The sequence below is a fragment of the Neomonachus schauinslandi genome, chromosome 10 (assembly GCF_002201575.2).
Source record: "Neomonachus schauinslandi chromosome 10, ASM220157v2, whole genome shotgun sequence".
Taxonomy (NCBI): Eukaryota; Metazoa; Chordata; class Mammalia; order Carnivora; family Phocidae; genus Neomonachus; species Neomonachus schauinslandi.
This window is the reverse complement of record NC_058412.1, coordinates 127,442,346-127,457,060: the sequence shown is the minus strand read 5'-3', so window position 1 is coordinate 127,457,060 and position 14,715 is coordinate 127,442,346. Positions and strand designations below refer to the sequence as shown.

The 14,715-nt window shown below is 57.2% G+C and overlaps 1 protein-coding gene across 1 annotated transcript in view; it reads left to right on the top strand.

Moving 5' to 3' along the window:
- The first annotated feature begins 878 nt into the window (after positions 1-878).
- RIPOR3 (RIPOR family member 3) overlaps positions 879-14,715 on the top strand; it is a 29,223-nt gene continuing 15,386 nt past the window's right edge. Inside the window, exons 1-6 of the mRNA XM_021685917.1 lie at positions 879-991; positions 8,447-8,593; positions 11,903-11,981; positions 13,506-13,529; positions 13,844-13,897; positions 14,560-14,709. Coding sequence (XP_021541592.1) covers positions 882-991; positions 8,447-8,593; positions 11,903-11,981; positions 13,506-13,529; positions 13,844-13,897; positions 14,560-14,709 — 564 coding nt within the window. The 5' untranslated portion in view covers positions 879-881. The remainder of the gene's footprint in view (positions 992-8,446; positions 8,594-11,902; positions 11,982-13,505; positions 13,530-13,843; positions 13,898-14,559; positions 14,710-14,715) is intronic.

Below are 14,715 nucleotides of genomic sequence, written 5' to 3'. Positions count from 1 at the left end.
CCGGGGATTCTGGAGGCCTGGGATGCCTGCAGCCTGGCCTCCTGTGAGCTGGGCTTTGTCAACCCCTGGTCAAAACCCTCTCATGGCTCCCAGTCACCCTGGCCCAACTGCAAGGCCAAACCGTTCCCTGGGGTTACCAAGGCCCCCCATGACCTGCACTCTGCTGGCCTCTCCAGCCTCGCCTGGAGTCACGTCCCAACCCACTGTACTGCTTTCTGTTTCTGGAAGACACCACGTCCTCTGCACCCCCAGGCCTTTGCCCATGCTGTTCCCTCCGCCTCAGATACCCTTCCCTCCCCTCCCCTTCGTCTGTCTTTCCTTCTCAGTACTTGGTGGCCTCCTCCATGGCGAGGTCAGGTAGCCCCTGGGCTCCCCTGTCACTTCGCTAGAGACTTCCTACTCTAACTGGTAGCTCATCAGCCTCCCTGCTAGATTGGGAGCCCTGGAGGTGAGGGCTTTGCCTGTGTTGCTCAGTGCATGTCTCCAGCACTGCGTTTGGTACACAGCACTCAGTGAGGGTTTGTGGAGGAGGGTGAGGGTTACCGGCAGAGAGGAGTAGCTGAGAGGGCGGCAGGTTTCAGGAGGAGCAGACTCCCCCCTGCTGGACAGCTCAGTATTGCTCAGGCATTAAGGACCTGAGCGCAGAGTACAGAGACCTGGGTTCGAATCTCGCTCCTCCCACTGGCCCCAGGCAGGTTCCCTAACCTCAATGAGCCTCAGTTCTCTCCTCTGTCAGCTGGGGACAGGACCAGCCGCCCCCTCTCTGCGGCTTTTGTAAGGACCTTGGGGGCCATGGTGGAGGGGGGCCGGCCGTGGGCAGCACTCACCAGGTGGCCGTGCGAGGCTGACTCTCCTGTCCTCTCCCCGTAGAGGTGACGGCCATGTCGGTGAGGCTGCGGTTCCTGTCCTCCGGGGACGCGGGGGCCGTGGGGGTCGTGGGCCGGAGCGCCTCCTTCGCAGGCTTCAGCAGCGCGCAGAGCCGGAGGATCGCGTAAGTTCTGCCCCGGTGGAGGGTGTGGGGCTGGTTGGTCTTCTGCTGCCTGTGACCCCGAGGCTCGCTCTCCTGCCAGGCCTGCAGCCCAGCACAGTGTGCGCGCGTGTGCGTGAGTACGTGCATGACACTGGGTGCTGGGAGAAACCTGTAATGTCCTTGAGACCCGAATGGGTCTCATCTCAGTTGGTCCTGGAAGTCTGATCTGCCTGAGCTTATCAGGCCCACCTGGCAATCAGAAAACAGGCTCAGAGAGGTGGAGCTGCTCACCCAAGGTCACACAGCAAGACGGGTTCAGAACTGGAACTTAGTCTCCTGGGGGCGGGGTTAGGATAGAATGTTCTTCCTGTTTGACAGAATGGGACGCGGGGCCACCTATCCCAGCTCTGTGACCTCCCGGCTGGTGACTTCACCTCTGAGTCTCGGTTTCCTCATCTGAAATGGGGATCATGAGTGTCCCTCCCCCACAGAGCTGTCATGAGAGTACAATGGGGTGACACACAGCCAGCAGCCAACACATGCTGGTGCACGGCGGGGGCTTGAGGGGAATTTTTGAAGGAAGAGGAGCAGCCTCTACAGAGATGGGCCCGGGGTCAGTGTGGACCTTCCAGACACGGGTTCATGGCTCTCCATGTGTTTCCTCTAGCTGCAGGTAATCCCCAGGAGGAAGGTTCGTTTCCACTCCTGGGGCCACCACCTGGTCCTGGGCTTCCTAGCAGGCACGGTGCAAGCCTGGGGGTGCTGTCTGCCAGCTAGCAGGCCTGGGGTGTGGGGCTGTCCTGCGGGCATCCTGAGGGACCCGAATATCTGCCTGTCCGAGCCAATGTGGTAACAGGCAGGACTCCCAGCCAAGCGGGGCTCCGAACCTGGTTGGTCAGGTTGTCAGTCAACAACCAAATCTCATCATAGCCCTCTCCTGCCTGAAGCCCTCCACAGGTTCCCATCCACCTAGAATACAATCCAGTCCTGTCACGTGGCCTAACAAACAGCTCCCCGTGATCCGGCTGGCCACCCTCCTTTTAAATCCTCTGCTTTTGCCACAACGACCTCTCTCCCCTCCAGGCCTTAGTGCAGGCAGTGTCCTCCACCTGGGCCTCTCTTCCCACTCCTGTTTACCTGGCCAGTTGCTGCTTAATCTCCTTTGGGCCTTGGCTTCACTGTCATGTCCTGGGGTGGACCACCTGAGCCCCAGACTACGGTTCCTCCCTGGGGTTCCACAGCTGCCCTCTCCATCCCCAGTGATGCCTGGCCCCTGAGGTCAGGCTCTCCCAGATGCCCACTCATCTCCCGGCTGCTCAGTTCCAGCACGTACCTGTGGGGGGAGGGGCATCTCAGGGCCGAAATCCTGGAGTGTCCTAGTTGGACACACCCTTAGGAATCCCTAGTTCATTACACAAATATTTATGGAGCACCTACTCGGCCCAGGCCAGCTTCCAGGCTCTGGGGACAGACCCAGGCCCTGCCCTCCTGTCAAGGCAGTGAACAAGAAGCCAAAACTGTAATCAGGATGGATTCAGCTGGTGGCAAGTGCGGTGAGCGAATTAAAATGGGGGGCTGTGGGAGGGCAGCAGGGGTCTCAGAGGAGGCTCTCAATGAGGCAGTGGCACGTTTAAGGCCAGAGAGAAAAGTTGCCCATTTTGTGCAGACAGTGGGCGGGGCTGGGGAAGTCTTTCAGGTGGAGGCTGCCAGTGCAAAGGTCCTGAGGTGGGGATGAGTTTTGAGGCACAGAAAGTGGGTGTGTGGCTGTCTTGTGGGATAGAAGTGAGAGAGGGAAGACTGCAGGGCTTTGTGGGAGACAGTGAGGACATCTTTAGGGCAAGGGGAGCCTCCGAAGGGGCTGAAGCACCAGAAATGGAAATTCCCAGAGGGAGCGAGTGCCCAGGTGCCCCCGCCCCCAACTCCCACCTCCAAGAGGAGAAAGTGTGGATACCACTGTGCGGAAGGCATACAGTAGGCACTCCATAAGTGCTGCTGAGAGGGGCTAAGTAAACTGGCCAGGGAATGATGATGTTCCTTGATGGAACCACTCCCCAGCTGCCTCTGCTGGGCTTCATTAGGGCCCCCACCCCACAGGGTCTGTAATCAAGGCTGCTAAGGACAGTTGTGCGGGTCACCCAGCCGAAGGGGTCATCCAGCCATGTAACCCTCCCAAGCTGTGCGCCCTGGTGTGCAGCTTGTCCACTTGGCGGGGGCCTTTCTCTAATTCACACAGAATTAGTGGGGACTTTGTTCCCGCAGTGACGGGCAGGTTGGAGGGGGGTGTTCCACAGACCCTGCAGCCAAGGCCAGCTGCATGAGTGTTCCACGTGTGTGCTCACCAGGGCCCCGTGCTCAGATGTAATGCTCTGCTGTTGCTGTCTCGAAATCCTTAATATGTTTTGAAATAAAGGGCCCCTCATTTTCTTTTGCACTGGATCTCTTGAATTCTGTGCCTGGTCCTGCCTGCATCTGTCCTCCTGCTGGGCCTTTGGGGGCCTCTGGATTTCCTGCATCCATGGGAATGTTCCTGCAGGCCCCAGTCTGGAACTCTGCCCAGATAATGTCCCAAGGTGGGCCCCTGGCCTCTTGCTGCTCCACTCCGGGATTTCTGGGGTCAGCACTCTGGGTGGGAAGAGGACAGAGGGGATCGGACCCTGTCCCACGAGGCCTCATCGGCCATCAGCAAGGACAAGATCACGTCCGGCAAGGTCTGCATCTTGGTTGGAGAAAGATGACCCTGATGGCTGGACCTCTCCTGGGGGCTCCTTCTCCTGGAGGATCCCCCGCTCGGGGAATTCTGGAGAACTCCCAGCCTGGGTGGGTTCTGAGGTCCCTGAGTGACCACCATCTGGCCTCAGTCTCTTCGGCCCCCTTGTCCATGGGTGAGGAAGAAGCTGCCCACGAGGACAGGGAAGCAGCACATCTATTTTTAACTTCCTGTCTCTGTCCGACTCCCAGGAGTCTGGACCCTTGGCTCTGTGGCTAGACAGCCTAGATTAGGTTTCAGACCTAACCTTCTGGCCTTATTTCTCAGGTAATCCAACCAGGCTGAAGCACAGCCACACTGCCGAGGCAGGCAGGCAAAAATAACCTTAGAGAGGAGAGCAGGAAATCGAGGCTCATTGATGCTTTTTGTCCCTAAACCCCACCCCTGTCCTGGCACCTGAAACCCCCTAGACTCTGGCTGTGGCTTTTTATTCCATAACCAAAGAATTCACTTGAGGAAGTGATCTATCTGGTGGGGAAATTTTACACTAAGGTGTGAATGATTGCTATTTTAAGGCCATATCGAATACATATATAGTAATATAATATAAGGCCATATGTAATAAGGTGGGGAGAGGAAGAAGAGGGCCAGGCCCTGATGCTGTCCCATTCTGCCCCCATTCACAGGCGTGGCTGCTCTTAACCCCCTCCTGCCACTCCTCTGCCAGGTCAGCTCTCCCCCAGGCTGTCAGGAGGGCACCCTCTGAGCTAGGAGCCACTGTCCTACCCACCTCGGGCATTCCTCTGTTGGGATGGCTGGGACACGTGGGGGTGAAAACTGAGCAGTAGCCTTTGATTTTCAAGGAGAGGAGCCCGGAGAAAGAGGAGCAGTTAGGGGTGCAGCCACGTGTAGGAACGGGCTAGCCTACGCGAGCCTTGAACCTTGGCGCGTGCCCTGTGCGTGTTACACATCCTCCCCGCCCACCCAGTGCCACCAGACGCGGGGGGAAAGGTTAGCTTACACCGTTGGCGCACTGGGTCCTGGACTGAAATGTGTGCAGTTGGTCCAATAATTGCCCCATGGCCACTGCCTGCCTCCGGATCCCGCACCTGCAACAGCCAGGCACCGAAGTGTGTGCCGACGACCCCAGGCAGAAGGACCGTCCCGGTGGCCTCACGTGAGGGCAGGGGCCCCTGGGTGACACACGTGCCCGTCTGGCATGCCAGAGGCTGTTTAACATTGACTGAGTCCTCCCCGAGCTGGTAAAACATCCGCCCCTGGAGGCTGCTCCCTCCCCTGCAGCTGTGTCACTGGGCCAGACCCGCAGCCTGATTTCGCCACCCAAAGGATACAGCACCGCCTTGCCCGGCTGAGCCAGCACTCAGGGCCCCGCGCCTGCCCGGTGGAACCTCAGACAAGAGCCCCGAACTCCGGGCCTCCCCGGGAGCCAGGCTCAGCTGCAGCAGCGAGGCTGAGGAGGTCTCCAGGTAGATGGCGGCGGGCCCGGCCAAGGGCACCCACCTCCTGGGGACTGTGGACCTCCGGGAGCTGGCAGGTGAGCAGGGCTCCTGCAGCCCCACTTCAAAGTCGCTTGCCTACCCCGCCTGCCCTCCCGCCCGCCCGCCCACCAGGGCCCCTAGCCGGTCTGAAACCCACCTCCCTGAAGCCTGCAGCCCCGCCTGTCTCTGGCAGCCTGGAGATGTCAGCTTTGTGGGCCTGTTCCAAGAGGTGGGTGATGTGGCCTCAGGCAGGGTAAGGGAGGAAGGAGCATAGCCCCCTCGAGGGCCTCCCAAAGTGTACCTTGACATACAACGTATGAATAACAGCAAAAGCAGGTAAGGGATGAGCAGCGCTGATGGACCAGGCTTTGTGCCCAGTGCTGATTGGAGGGGCCTTCCCTGTTCACCCCCATGTAAATTTAGCATCCTGCTTTTATTTTTGCCCTTGGCACTAAGGACTATCTGATGTTTATTATCTTATTTAACTCCGACAGGTATACGGCACTTACCCTTTGCCAGGCACTACTCAAAGCCCTTTCCATTTGTTAACTCATGCAACTCTCATGTAGCAACCCTTTCCCTGGTGCCCATTTTACAGAGGAGAAAACTGAGGCACAGAGAGGTTCAATAACTTAGCCAAGGTCACACAGCTTGTAAGTGGGGTTTCCATAGAGACCCTGGCATCTAGCTCCAGAGCCCGTGCTGGCTGTCCCGTGGTCCCCCCCCCCCCGCCCCCCGCTGGCCTGGCAGCTCACAGGGACATGGGTTTTGTCTGTTTTGGTCACTGTTTTACCTCCAGCCCCTAGAGTGCTGTTTGGTGTGCAGTTAGTGCTCAGTAAACATCTGCTGAATGAATGACTGTCTCATGACTGCGCCATGGGGTCGGTCCTTTTTACAAATCGGGCAACTGAGGCTCCAGTATGTTAAGTACCTGTGACTTCGGGCTGGGATTGGAACATGGGTGGCTGACCAGGAGCTTGTGTCTCACGAGACAGTACAGGCTCCCAGGTGGGCGAGGCCCCCGATCTTCCCAGATCTTTGCTTGCGGCAGTATCCAGGCAGGGCCTGGTGTCTCTATTTCGAGCGTGTTGGTGTGTGATGTGGCTGCGCAGCCGTGGCGAGGAGCCCAGCCGGAGGGGTGGCCGGGACGGCTCCTCCTCTCGAGGCAACAGCAGGTGTGTGTGTGTGTGTGTGTGTGTGTGGACTGGGCAGGGTCTGGCGGGGCTGGATCTACAGCCTGGCTGCCCGATGAGCCTCCTGGGGTGCCAGGGAGCTCCCCTCAGACCTGCCGAGGGAGCTGAAGCTGTGTCCTGCTTGCCCCCTGCTGGGCTCTCCAGATCCCAATCCTCCTCTCCTCCCTGGCTCACTCTGTCCCCCGACTCGGGACACGCTTCTAGGGTTGACCCCTTGTCCTGTTCTTCGAGGTCTGAGCACCTTGGGTTCCTGGACGTCTCTGCTCTCTAGTCCCCACGTCACGCTGTATTTCCCTCATCCCGTTCAGCTCACTCTTTACTGAGCACCTACTGTTTTCCAGGCTCTGGGTGCAGGGAATGATACAGTTAGCATGTGCTGATTGTAACAGTAGCAAACATGTATCAAGCACCTACCGTTTCCATTGTGCCAAATGTTAGACCTGGTGTCTAACAGAATTCTCAGCACCGCTCTCTGATTTAGGGTCTGTTGTTTTCCCATTTAACAGAGAAGTAACTGAGGCTCGGTTTGTGCATTAGTGTAGAGGTGAAATTCCTTTGACAAAGAACTCCCCCAGATACAGGCACTTAACTAAGACTGATTATTCTCCCCTGCACCCCTCCCCGCCTCCGACTTTGTGCATGCTCCCCCCACCTTTCTCTCTCCCTCTACTCCTCCCCCTCCCCCGCACCTCTCTCTTCTCTCTCTTTTTCCCCCTTCCCCCCCTTCCCCCCCCACCCCCGAACTTAGAAAGGTTAGCGGCTCCTTTAAGAAACTGACCCAGATGTTACTTTGAGTGTCATTTCCGCCCTTGTTTCTTCTGTGAGAAGGGAGTCCTGAAGCCGCACCTGGCGTCAGGGGCATCTGGGAAACAGTGTCTTTATTAGAGGATGGACTGAAGTCTGCCTGGTGGTGAGTGTGTCAGCCGCCCTGCTCTTGCACCTACGGGACAAGGCATAGGATCAGAGGACTCTAGAAGGGGCTCAGACACCAGCAAAGCCAGCCCCGTACTGGGACCTGGGACGAGGGGACCCTCACCCTGTACGACTGCAGTCACTCGTGAAACGCAGGTGCATCCCTCAAGGGCTGAGAGACACAGCTGTCACTGCCGGGAGACATCAGTTCTTAGGATCATTCAACCCACGCCCCCAACTCCAGTAGGCTTAAGCAAAAAGGAGAACCAACTGGCTCCTGTAACTGAAATTCCATGGGCAGGTCTAGCTTCAGGCATAGCTAGATCCAGGAACTCATCGTCGTGTGGATTTGGCCTGCCTCCCCCCGCTTCTCCCTGCGCTAGTTTCATTCTCCCTACAGGATGCAAAGGATGTGGCAGGCAGTTCCAGGTGTAGGTTCCCCCAGAATAGCAATGCCAGAAGAAAGAACTCTTTTCTTGCCTGTGACTTTGGAACCAAAATCCAGGCAGGGTTACTGGCCAGATTTGTGTCCCATGCCTCTCCCTGAGCCAGGGGAGTGGAGTCTGTGGACTAACCCAGGCCTGGGACATGTGTTTGCCTCAGAATGCCGTGTATGCGTGTGCAGGTGCGTGTGTGCGTGCGTGTGTGTGCGTGTGTGTGAGTGTGCGTGTGCGTGTGTGGTGATTTGTCAGGCTACCTCCCTCCAAACCACATGTATAAAGAGCAGAGTTAGGGAGGTACCCCAGAGGACAACTGAGGTGCTATTTCCAGATGGAGGGGTATGGATCCCAGGCAGACAAAGCCAACAGGTGCCCGGGCCACGATCTGGCCTCCGGGCTTGTTTGCCCGTATAGACAGAGCACACTGAGCAGAAAGCTTTGGCCTTTGGGCTGCTTCAATGTATTTCTCACTGTGTTAATTTCTCATGTCTGGTTCTTCTTCGTCTTTTTTTAATCTTCAAATGCAAGCCCTCATTTTGCAGATGAGGAAACTGAGGCCCGGAGGGTCTTGGCAACTTGCCTGAGACCACACGGCTTGGTGGTGATGAGGTGGGACTCAGCCAGGCCTCCTGACAGCCTGGGGTTTGACCATTGATCCCGAGGTGCCTGCCCCCGGGGAGGGCTTTGTCCAAAATCCCTGCTCTGACCCTCCTCCCTCCTCACAGAAAGTCTATCCACGGGAACTCGGTGAGGTCTCGAATGCCTGCAAAATCCTCCAAGATGTACGGCACACTGCGGAAGGGGTCTGTCTGCTCGGACCCCAAGCCACAGCAAGTGAAGAAGATCTTTGAAGCACTCAAGAGAGGCCTCAAGTAAGGACCCCGTTTGTTGCCCTTAAAATGCTTGTCCTCTGTCCTCGCCTGCTTCTCCTCTCCACATGTCCCTGAAGACCGCGGCTGGGTCTTGTCTGTGAGAGGCCACACAGGGAGCTAGCTCCTGCTTATTCACTTCACCCACAAGCATGTCTTGGGGGCAGCCCCATGCTCAGGCCTGTCCTCGGGTGCTAGGGATGCAGTGCAGGCTGCTGGAGGACCCTGGTCTCATGGAGCTTATGGCGTAGAGGGGAGACAGCAATGAGGGAGTGACACGATCAATAATGTAACTCCCACCAGCCTTGGTGCAGTGAAGGAAGGTGATGGTGAGGCAGCTCCTGGAAGCCTATCAGACAGAGAGACCGGGGAGACTCACCGAGGAGATCCGGCTGGTCGTGCTGGCCTCTGGGAGATAAGCATCCCGGGCAGAGGGAACAGCACAGGCAAAGGCCCCGAGGTAGGAGCGTGTAGGACAGGCGGCCAGGGTGGCTGGATTTGAGTGAAGGAGAGCTGGACTGGTTAGCTGGGCAGAGGCCAGGACGGGAAGATTTAGTCACTCACTCCAGATCTTTTGATTGAGGGCTTATGAAGCGCCAGGCACAGGGTGTGGGAGTGAGCAACACACAGAAATCCCTGCCCCCGTGGAGCTTCCTAATGGGAGACAGACAGACAATAAACAAAATATAGAGTAAGGCAGGTGGTGGTAAATAAATCAGGGTAAGAAGGCGTGGGGCTGATTTTATTTTTTTTATTATTATTTTTTTTTTCAAAGATTTCATTTATTTGAGAGAAAGAGAATGAGAGAGAGACAGCATGAGCGGGGGGGGAGGGTCAGAGGGAGAAGCAGACTCCCCACCGAGCAGGGAGCCCGATGCGGGACTCGATCCCGGGACTCCAGGGTCATGACCTGAGCCGAAGGCAGTCGCTTAACCAACTGAGCCACCCAGGCGCCCCAGGGCTGATTTTAAATAAGGGGTTTCAAAGAAGTTCTCATTAAGAAGGTGACATTTGAGCAAAAACCTGAAGGGCTGAAGGAGTGAGCCCAGCAGATAATGGAAAAAGAACATTCTAGGCCAAGGAAGCCACACATGCAAAGGCCCTGGGGCAGGAGCATGATTAGAGGATTAGGGGAGTAGTGAGCAGACCAGCTTGGGAGCTGAGAGAGGGAGGGGTGAGGAGGTCTGGGGGACAATGGGGACCAGATGATATGGGTCCTTGTGAACACATGGTATTCACTCTGGGTGAGTTGGGAGCCATGGAGTGTTCCACGTGGGGGAAGGATGATCTGAGTTTGGTTTTAATGAGATCCTTCTGGCTGTATATGGAGAATGGACTGCAGGGGGCCAGGGCAGAAGCGGGAAGGCCGGTGAGAAGGTGACTGCAAGGGCCCAGGTGGGAGATGATGGTGGATTTGGCCAGGTGGCAGCTGGGTGGTCAGGGGACAAGGTCAGTTTCAGGATACATTTTGACAGTGGGGCAGACAGGATTTACTGAGGGAGGGGTTGGGGGTGAAGAGGAAGATGAAAGGAGGGAGTGGGGGCACAAACCTGAGGTTCACGGAAGAGGTCAGGACTCTGGCTTAAGCTCAGTGTTGCCCCATGAGTAAGCCGCATGGAGGGAGGGGCCCTACCAGTAGCCCCTCCATGTTCCTCAACCCCAGATGCCCAGTTCAGGGGGCCTCCTTGCTCCCAGCAGCCACCTTGCGGCAGTCCCAGCCCCGTCCCCACTCACCCCTTCTGCACCTGCCGCCCCAACTCTGTTCAAGTCTCTCCCATGGCTCTCTCCTACCCTTGGGAGGGCATTCAGGGTCCTTTCTGACCTTCAACTTTCCTAGACTTTTCTTCTATTATTCACTCCCCATCCTCACTGGTACCCCGAATGTGCCATCTTCCTTCATATGCCTGCACCTTGGCTCTTGCTGAGCAGCTCCTCAGCAGTGGGGAATCTCCACAGGCTGCCATTCGCCCATGTCCCTAGTTCAGCACACATGCACACCTTCTGAATTGAACGCTGTTCCTTCCTGCTGGGATGCCTGTCCCGCCCTCTGCCTCTTGTGATCCTGTTCTTTGTTCCTCACTAATTAATACCAATGACAGCAGCAGCTATAGCTTGTTCGGGGCTTTATACACATTGCGTCCTTGAATCCCTGAAGAATGCTATCAGAGAATCTCCTAACCTCCTCCTCTCCTCAGTAGAGGAAACTGAGTCCCAAAGATGGGAAGCAACTTGTCCAGGGTCCCCACAGCCAGGAAGCAGGAAGTGGGGCTCCAGGGCCGGTGCCCACCTGCCCCCTGTCCCCCCCCACCGTACCGGGGTTAAGGGTAAATGTCACCTCCCCCACTCGCCACGTCCCGACTCCCCACCCAGGGGGCATCCATCGCCCTCCGCCCATGATGCACACTGCACATCCGGCCCAGCGCTGGCGCAGAGTGGGAGCGGGGGGCGTGTGCCTGGAGCCTGTCTTCAAGGGGCTCATCTCCCAGGACTGCCTCTGGATTCCTATAAGGACCACACATTTGGGACTTGTCTGGGCTCACTCAATAGCATCCCCTTCTTCCTGGAGAGCCCAACCCCTAAGTGAGCAATGGCCTGGTAGATGGTGGTGTAAGTGGGCCCAGAGAGGGTGAGTCCCCTTCCTGGGGTGGTCCAGTAAATCTGTGATGAAGCAGGATGGGCCCTCACCCCTGCCCCCCAAGTCCAGACCTCAGGTTTCATGTCTAAGGCTCTTTGGCTGGAAAAGAACATGAAATGTCCCCACAGAAAGCCCACAGCTTTCTCTATGCTTCCCAGAACGGGTCTTCCAGCCCCTCTCTGGTCCTTGGTCCTAAACATGCCGACACCAGGATGGCCTGCTTTTGTCAGTGAGGGGGGTGTGCTCTTGCTGACCTCCCCATGGGCTGGGGCGAAAAGAGTGGCCTCTGGAGGCCACTGCCTGGTTTCAGATCTGGGTTCAGCCTCTTCCCTGCTGTGACTCTGGGCTGAGTTTACTTGCCCATTTTGAGGGTCAGTTTGCCCATCTCTAAAATGGGTATAATAACCATAGAACCTGTTTGTGTGGCTGTTTTGTGAATTGATGGAGAGACTTCCCATTTTGCACAGCGCTGGGCACACAGCCCACAGCGTGTTGGGTCTGGAGGCTGAGCGAGCTGGGGCCAGGCTGCCGGTGGGCGGGATGCTCTGTCGTCTGACCACCGAGCGCTGTTCCTGCTGGCAGCTGTGGCCGCCTCCGCTCCGGAACACTGGTCACCTGGCCGTTTCTTTTCGTCTACTTGTTCCTTGGCAAACTCCTCTTCCTCGTTCTCCTCACAGGGAGTATCTGTGCATCCAGCAGGCCGAGCTGGATTACCTGTCAGGTCGCCACAAGGACACCCGCAGGAATTCGAGGCTGGTGAGACCTCTCCCTGCCCCTCCGCACCCGAGCAGCCTTGATGGGGTGCTCCTGCCTCGCACCTGTGATAAAGCTCAGTCTCGGGGCTCAGAGGCCTAAGGAATGGACTGTCTTTATTTTCCGATGATCCCACCTCACTTGGCCCCTGAGGGATTTAACCTCACAGGTGGTTAGGAAGCTTCCACTCTCCCTCCCCCTCCTCCCCTCCCTCCCCTCCCTCCTCCCCCCGCTCAAGGTCCAGCAGTCCACCTCCACTCTGTGGCTCTAGAAGTGACTGTAAGGTAGGCAAGTGTATAAAGGCTCCTCCATTCTAGCTGCTCCCATTTCATGGGCGGGCACACTGAGGCAAGGAACGGCGTGGCCACGCTGGGGACCTGGGGTCCTGCCTCACTGGACACTGCTGCTTCTCAGCTTCCTGCGCAGTTACTTTTCCTCCCAAAGCCTTGAGAACTTTCCTATTTCTCTATAGCTTACGTGGAGTCTTAATTTCATAAGCACACACATACAATTTCTTGTAAATGCCTACGTGGGAAAACACACACTTTTGGGGGGATTTAACTCACCTTTCCTTTTGCTTGACACCCCTTCCTCCCCAGTCTTCGGTGTCCCACCCTGTTTAACCCCTGAGGACAATCTAGGATTTCTCTTTCCATATTTTTCTCCCTGATCACGTAGTCACATAAATACACAAATGCATAGAGAAGGTTTTGGTCAACAGTCGTCTTACAAAGATGAAGTCGCAACTTACCCACTGTCCCACGTCTTGCTTTCTCTCTCTAGTGAATCTCTGACCTCGAGAAAAATCCTCCCAGCTCAGGCAGGGTGATTTAAGCTTAAATGAGAGCCTGTCTGGAAATAGAGTTTATCCGCACGTGGCCACGGCCACACTGACGTGTTGTGTGCGGCTGCGTGCAGACCACGTGGCAGAGACCACGCGGCCCCCAAGGCCAAAAATATTCACCATCTGGCCCTTTAGGCGAAGATCTGCTCAGTTGATAGCTTCTTTTTGTTGGCCGCCCCCTGGCCCCTGGCGTGGCTGGATTGATCTGGATTTGCATTTCCCCAAGCCTGAACCCTGCCCCCCCGGGGTGGGGGTGCCCTCCCTCAGTTCTTCTGGTCATGGCCGAAATCACCCCTTAAACAATCAGACCGCAACAGTCCCCATTTTGTCAAAGGCTTACTGTGTCCTTTACTCTTCGTGACAACCGTATGGGGCGGGGGCTATGTGCTATGGCCACCCCATTTTACATGAGGACGTGGAGGCTCAGAGATGTTGAGTCACTGGCCTGGGACACACAGCTGGGAAATAGAGCCAGGCCGAGAACTGCATCACCCAAAGCGCGTGTGTTTATCACTCTTCCCCCGGGCTCTGGACAGGCCACTGATGACTGCAGGCCGCAGAGGTGGGAGTGCGTGCTGGCTGTCATCTGAATTCAGGTGCCCCTGGGATGTAGCCTCATGGGCCTTGGAGGGGCACCTGGAGCCCTAACATCCTGTCCCTCACCCTCTTTTTCTCTCCCACAGGCTTTCTATTATGACCTGGACAAGGTGAGCGAGACTTTCTGTCTGCAGGGCTGTAAGAGAGGTGGGCCAGGCCTGGGTCCAGCTGCATGAGAGGGACCCATGTTATTGCTCCCATTTCGTCCCTCGGGCCATCCTGCAGGAGGGATACCTGGGTTTCCTCCCTATTTTACAAATGGGGAAACAGTTTCAATGATGAGCCTTCCTCGAGGATGGTGAGGGGCTGGCCTGGCTTCGAGCCCAGTTCTGTGTGTTAGTACCTAGAGGGGGGCGGGCAGGGGCTGGGGCCTGGGGGGTGGCCCAGGCTACTTTTAAAACACCTTCTCTTTTTCCGGGAGAAGCAAACGCGCTCTGTGGAAAGGCACATCCGGAAGATGGAGTTTCACATCAGCAAGGTCAGCCTGCCTCCTGGAGGTCACGGGGTGGGGCTCGGGCTTGCTGGACCTCCACTGGGTTAGCAGGGGAGAGGCTGAGGAGGAGCAGGGACTGCAGGGGCTCGGCCCTGAGGTGGGAGTCAGGGAGGGGGATGCCGCTGGGCTCCCCAGGAGTGTGGGATTTAGATGGAAAGACCCCATGCTCCATCTTACAGGGCGAGAAGGCTGAGTCCAACCATCCCATTGTAGAGATGGGAGAGTAGAGGCCCAGAAAGGGCCAAGAATGGGCCCAAGGTCACACAGCGAGTCCTTTAAGCTTTACACTCTCCCAGCTCTTCCATATGCCCTTGCTTTGCTTTCCTGGGGGTCCAGTGGTGGGCAGGGTGTCACAAACCCACCTCCCCCATTTTACAGTCCAAAAGTCGGGCATGGGGAGGGGAAGTGATGCATTTACCCATCCAGGTCACTGGGTTTTACTGTGCGCTCCCAGGCGCTGGGGACACAGAGTGGATGAGCAATGTGGTCCCTGCCCCTGGGCCTCATATTCCCAGGGCAGGGGACCCAGGACCGCCAGCCCAGTAGCGCAGGGCTGTGTGGCCTCTCGGAGGGTGAGCCGGGTAGGCAGGCCTGGGGCCCTGCGCCTCAGCATGGACAGTGCCCAGCAGCCCGTGCGCCCTCCGCAGGTGGATGAACTCTACGAGGGCTACTGCATCCAGTGCCGCCTGCGAGATGGTGCCTCCAACATGCAGAGGGCCTTCTCCAGGTGCCCGCCCAGCCGCGCCTCCCGAGAGAGCCTGCAGGAGCTGGGCCGCAGCCTGCAGGAGTGCGCCGAGGTGGGT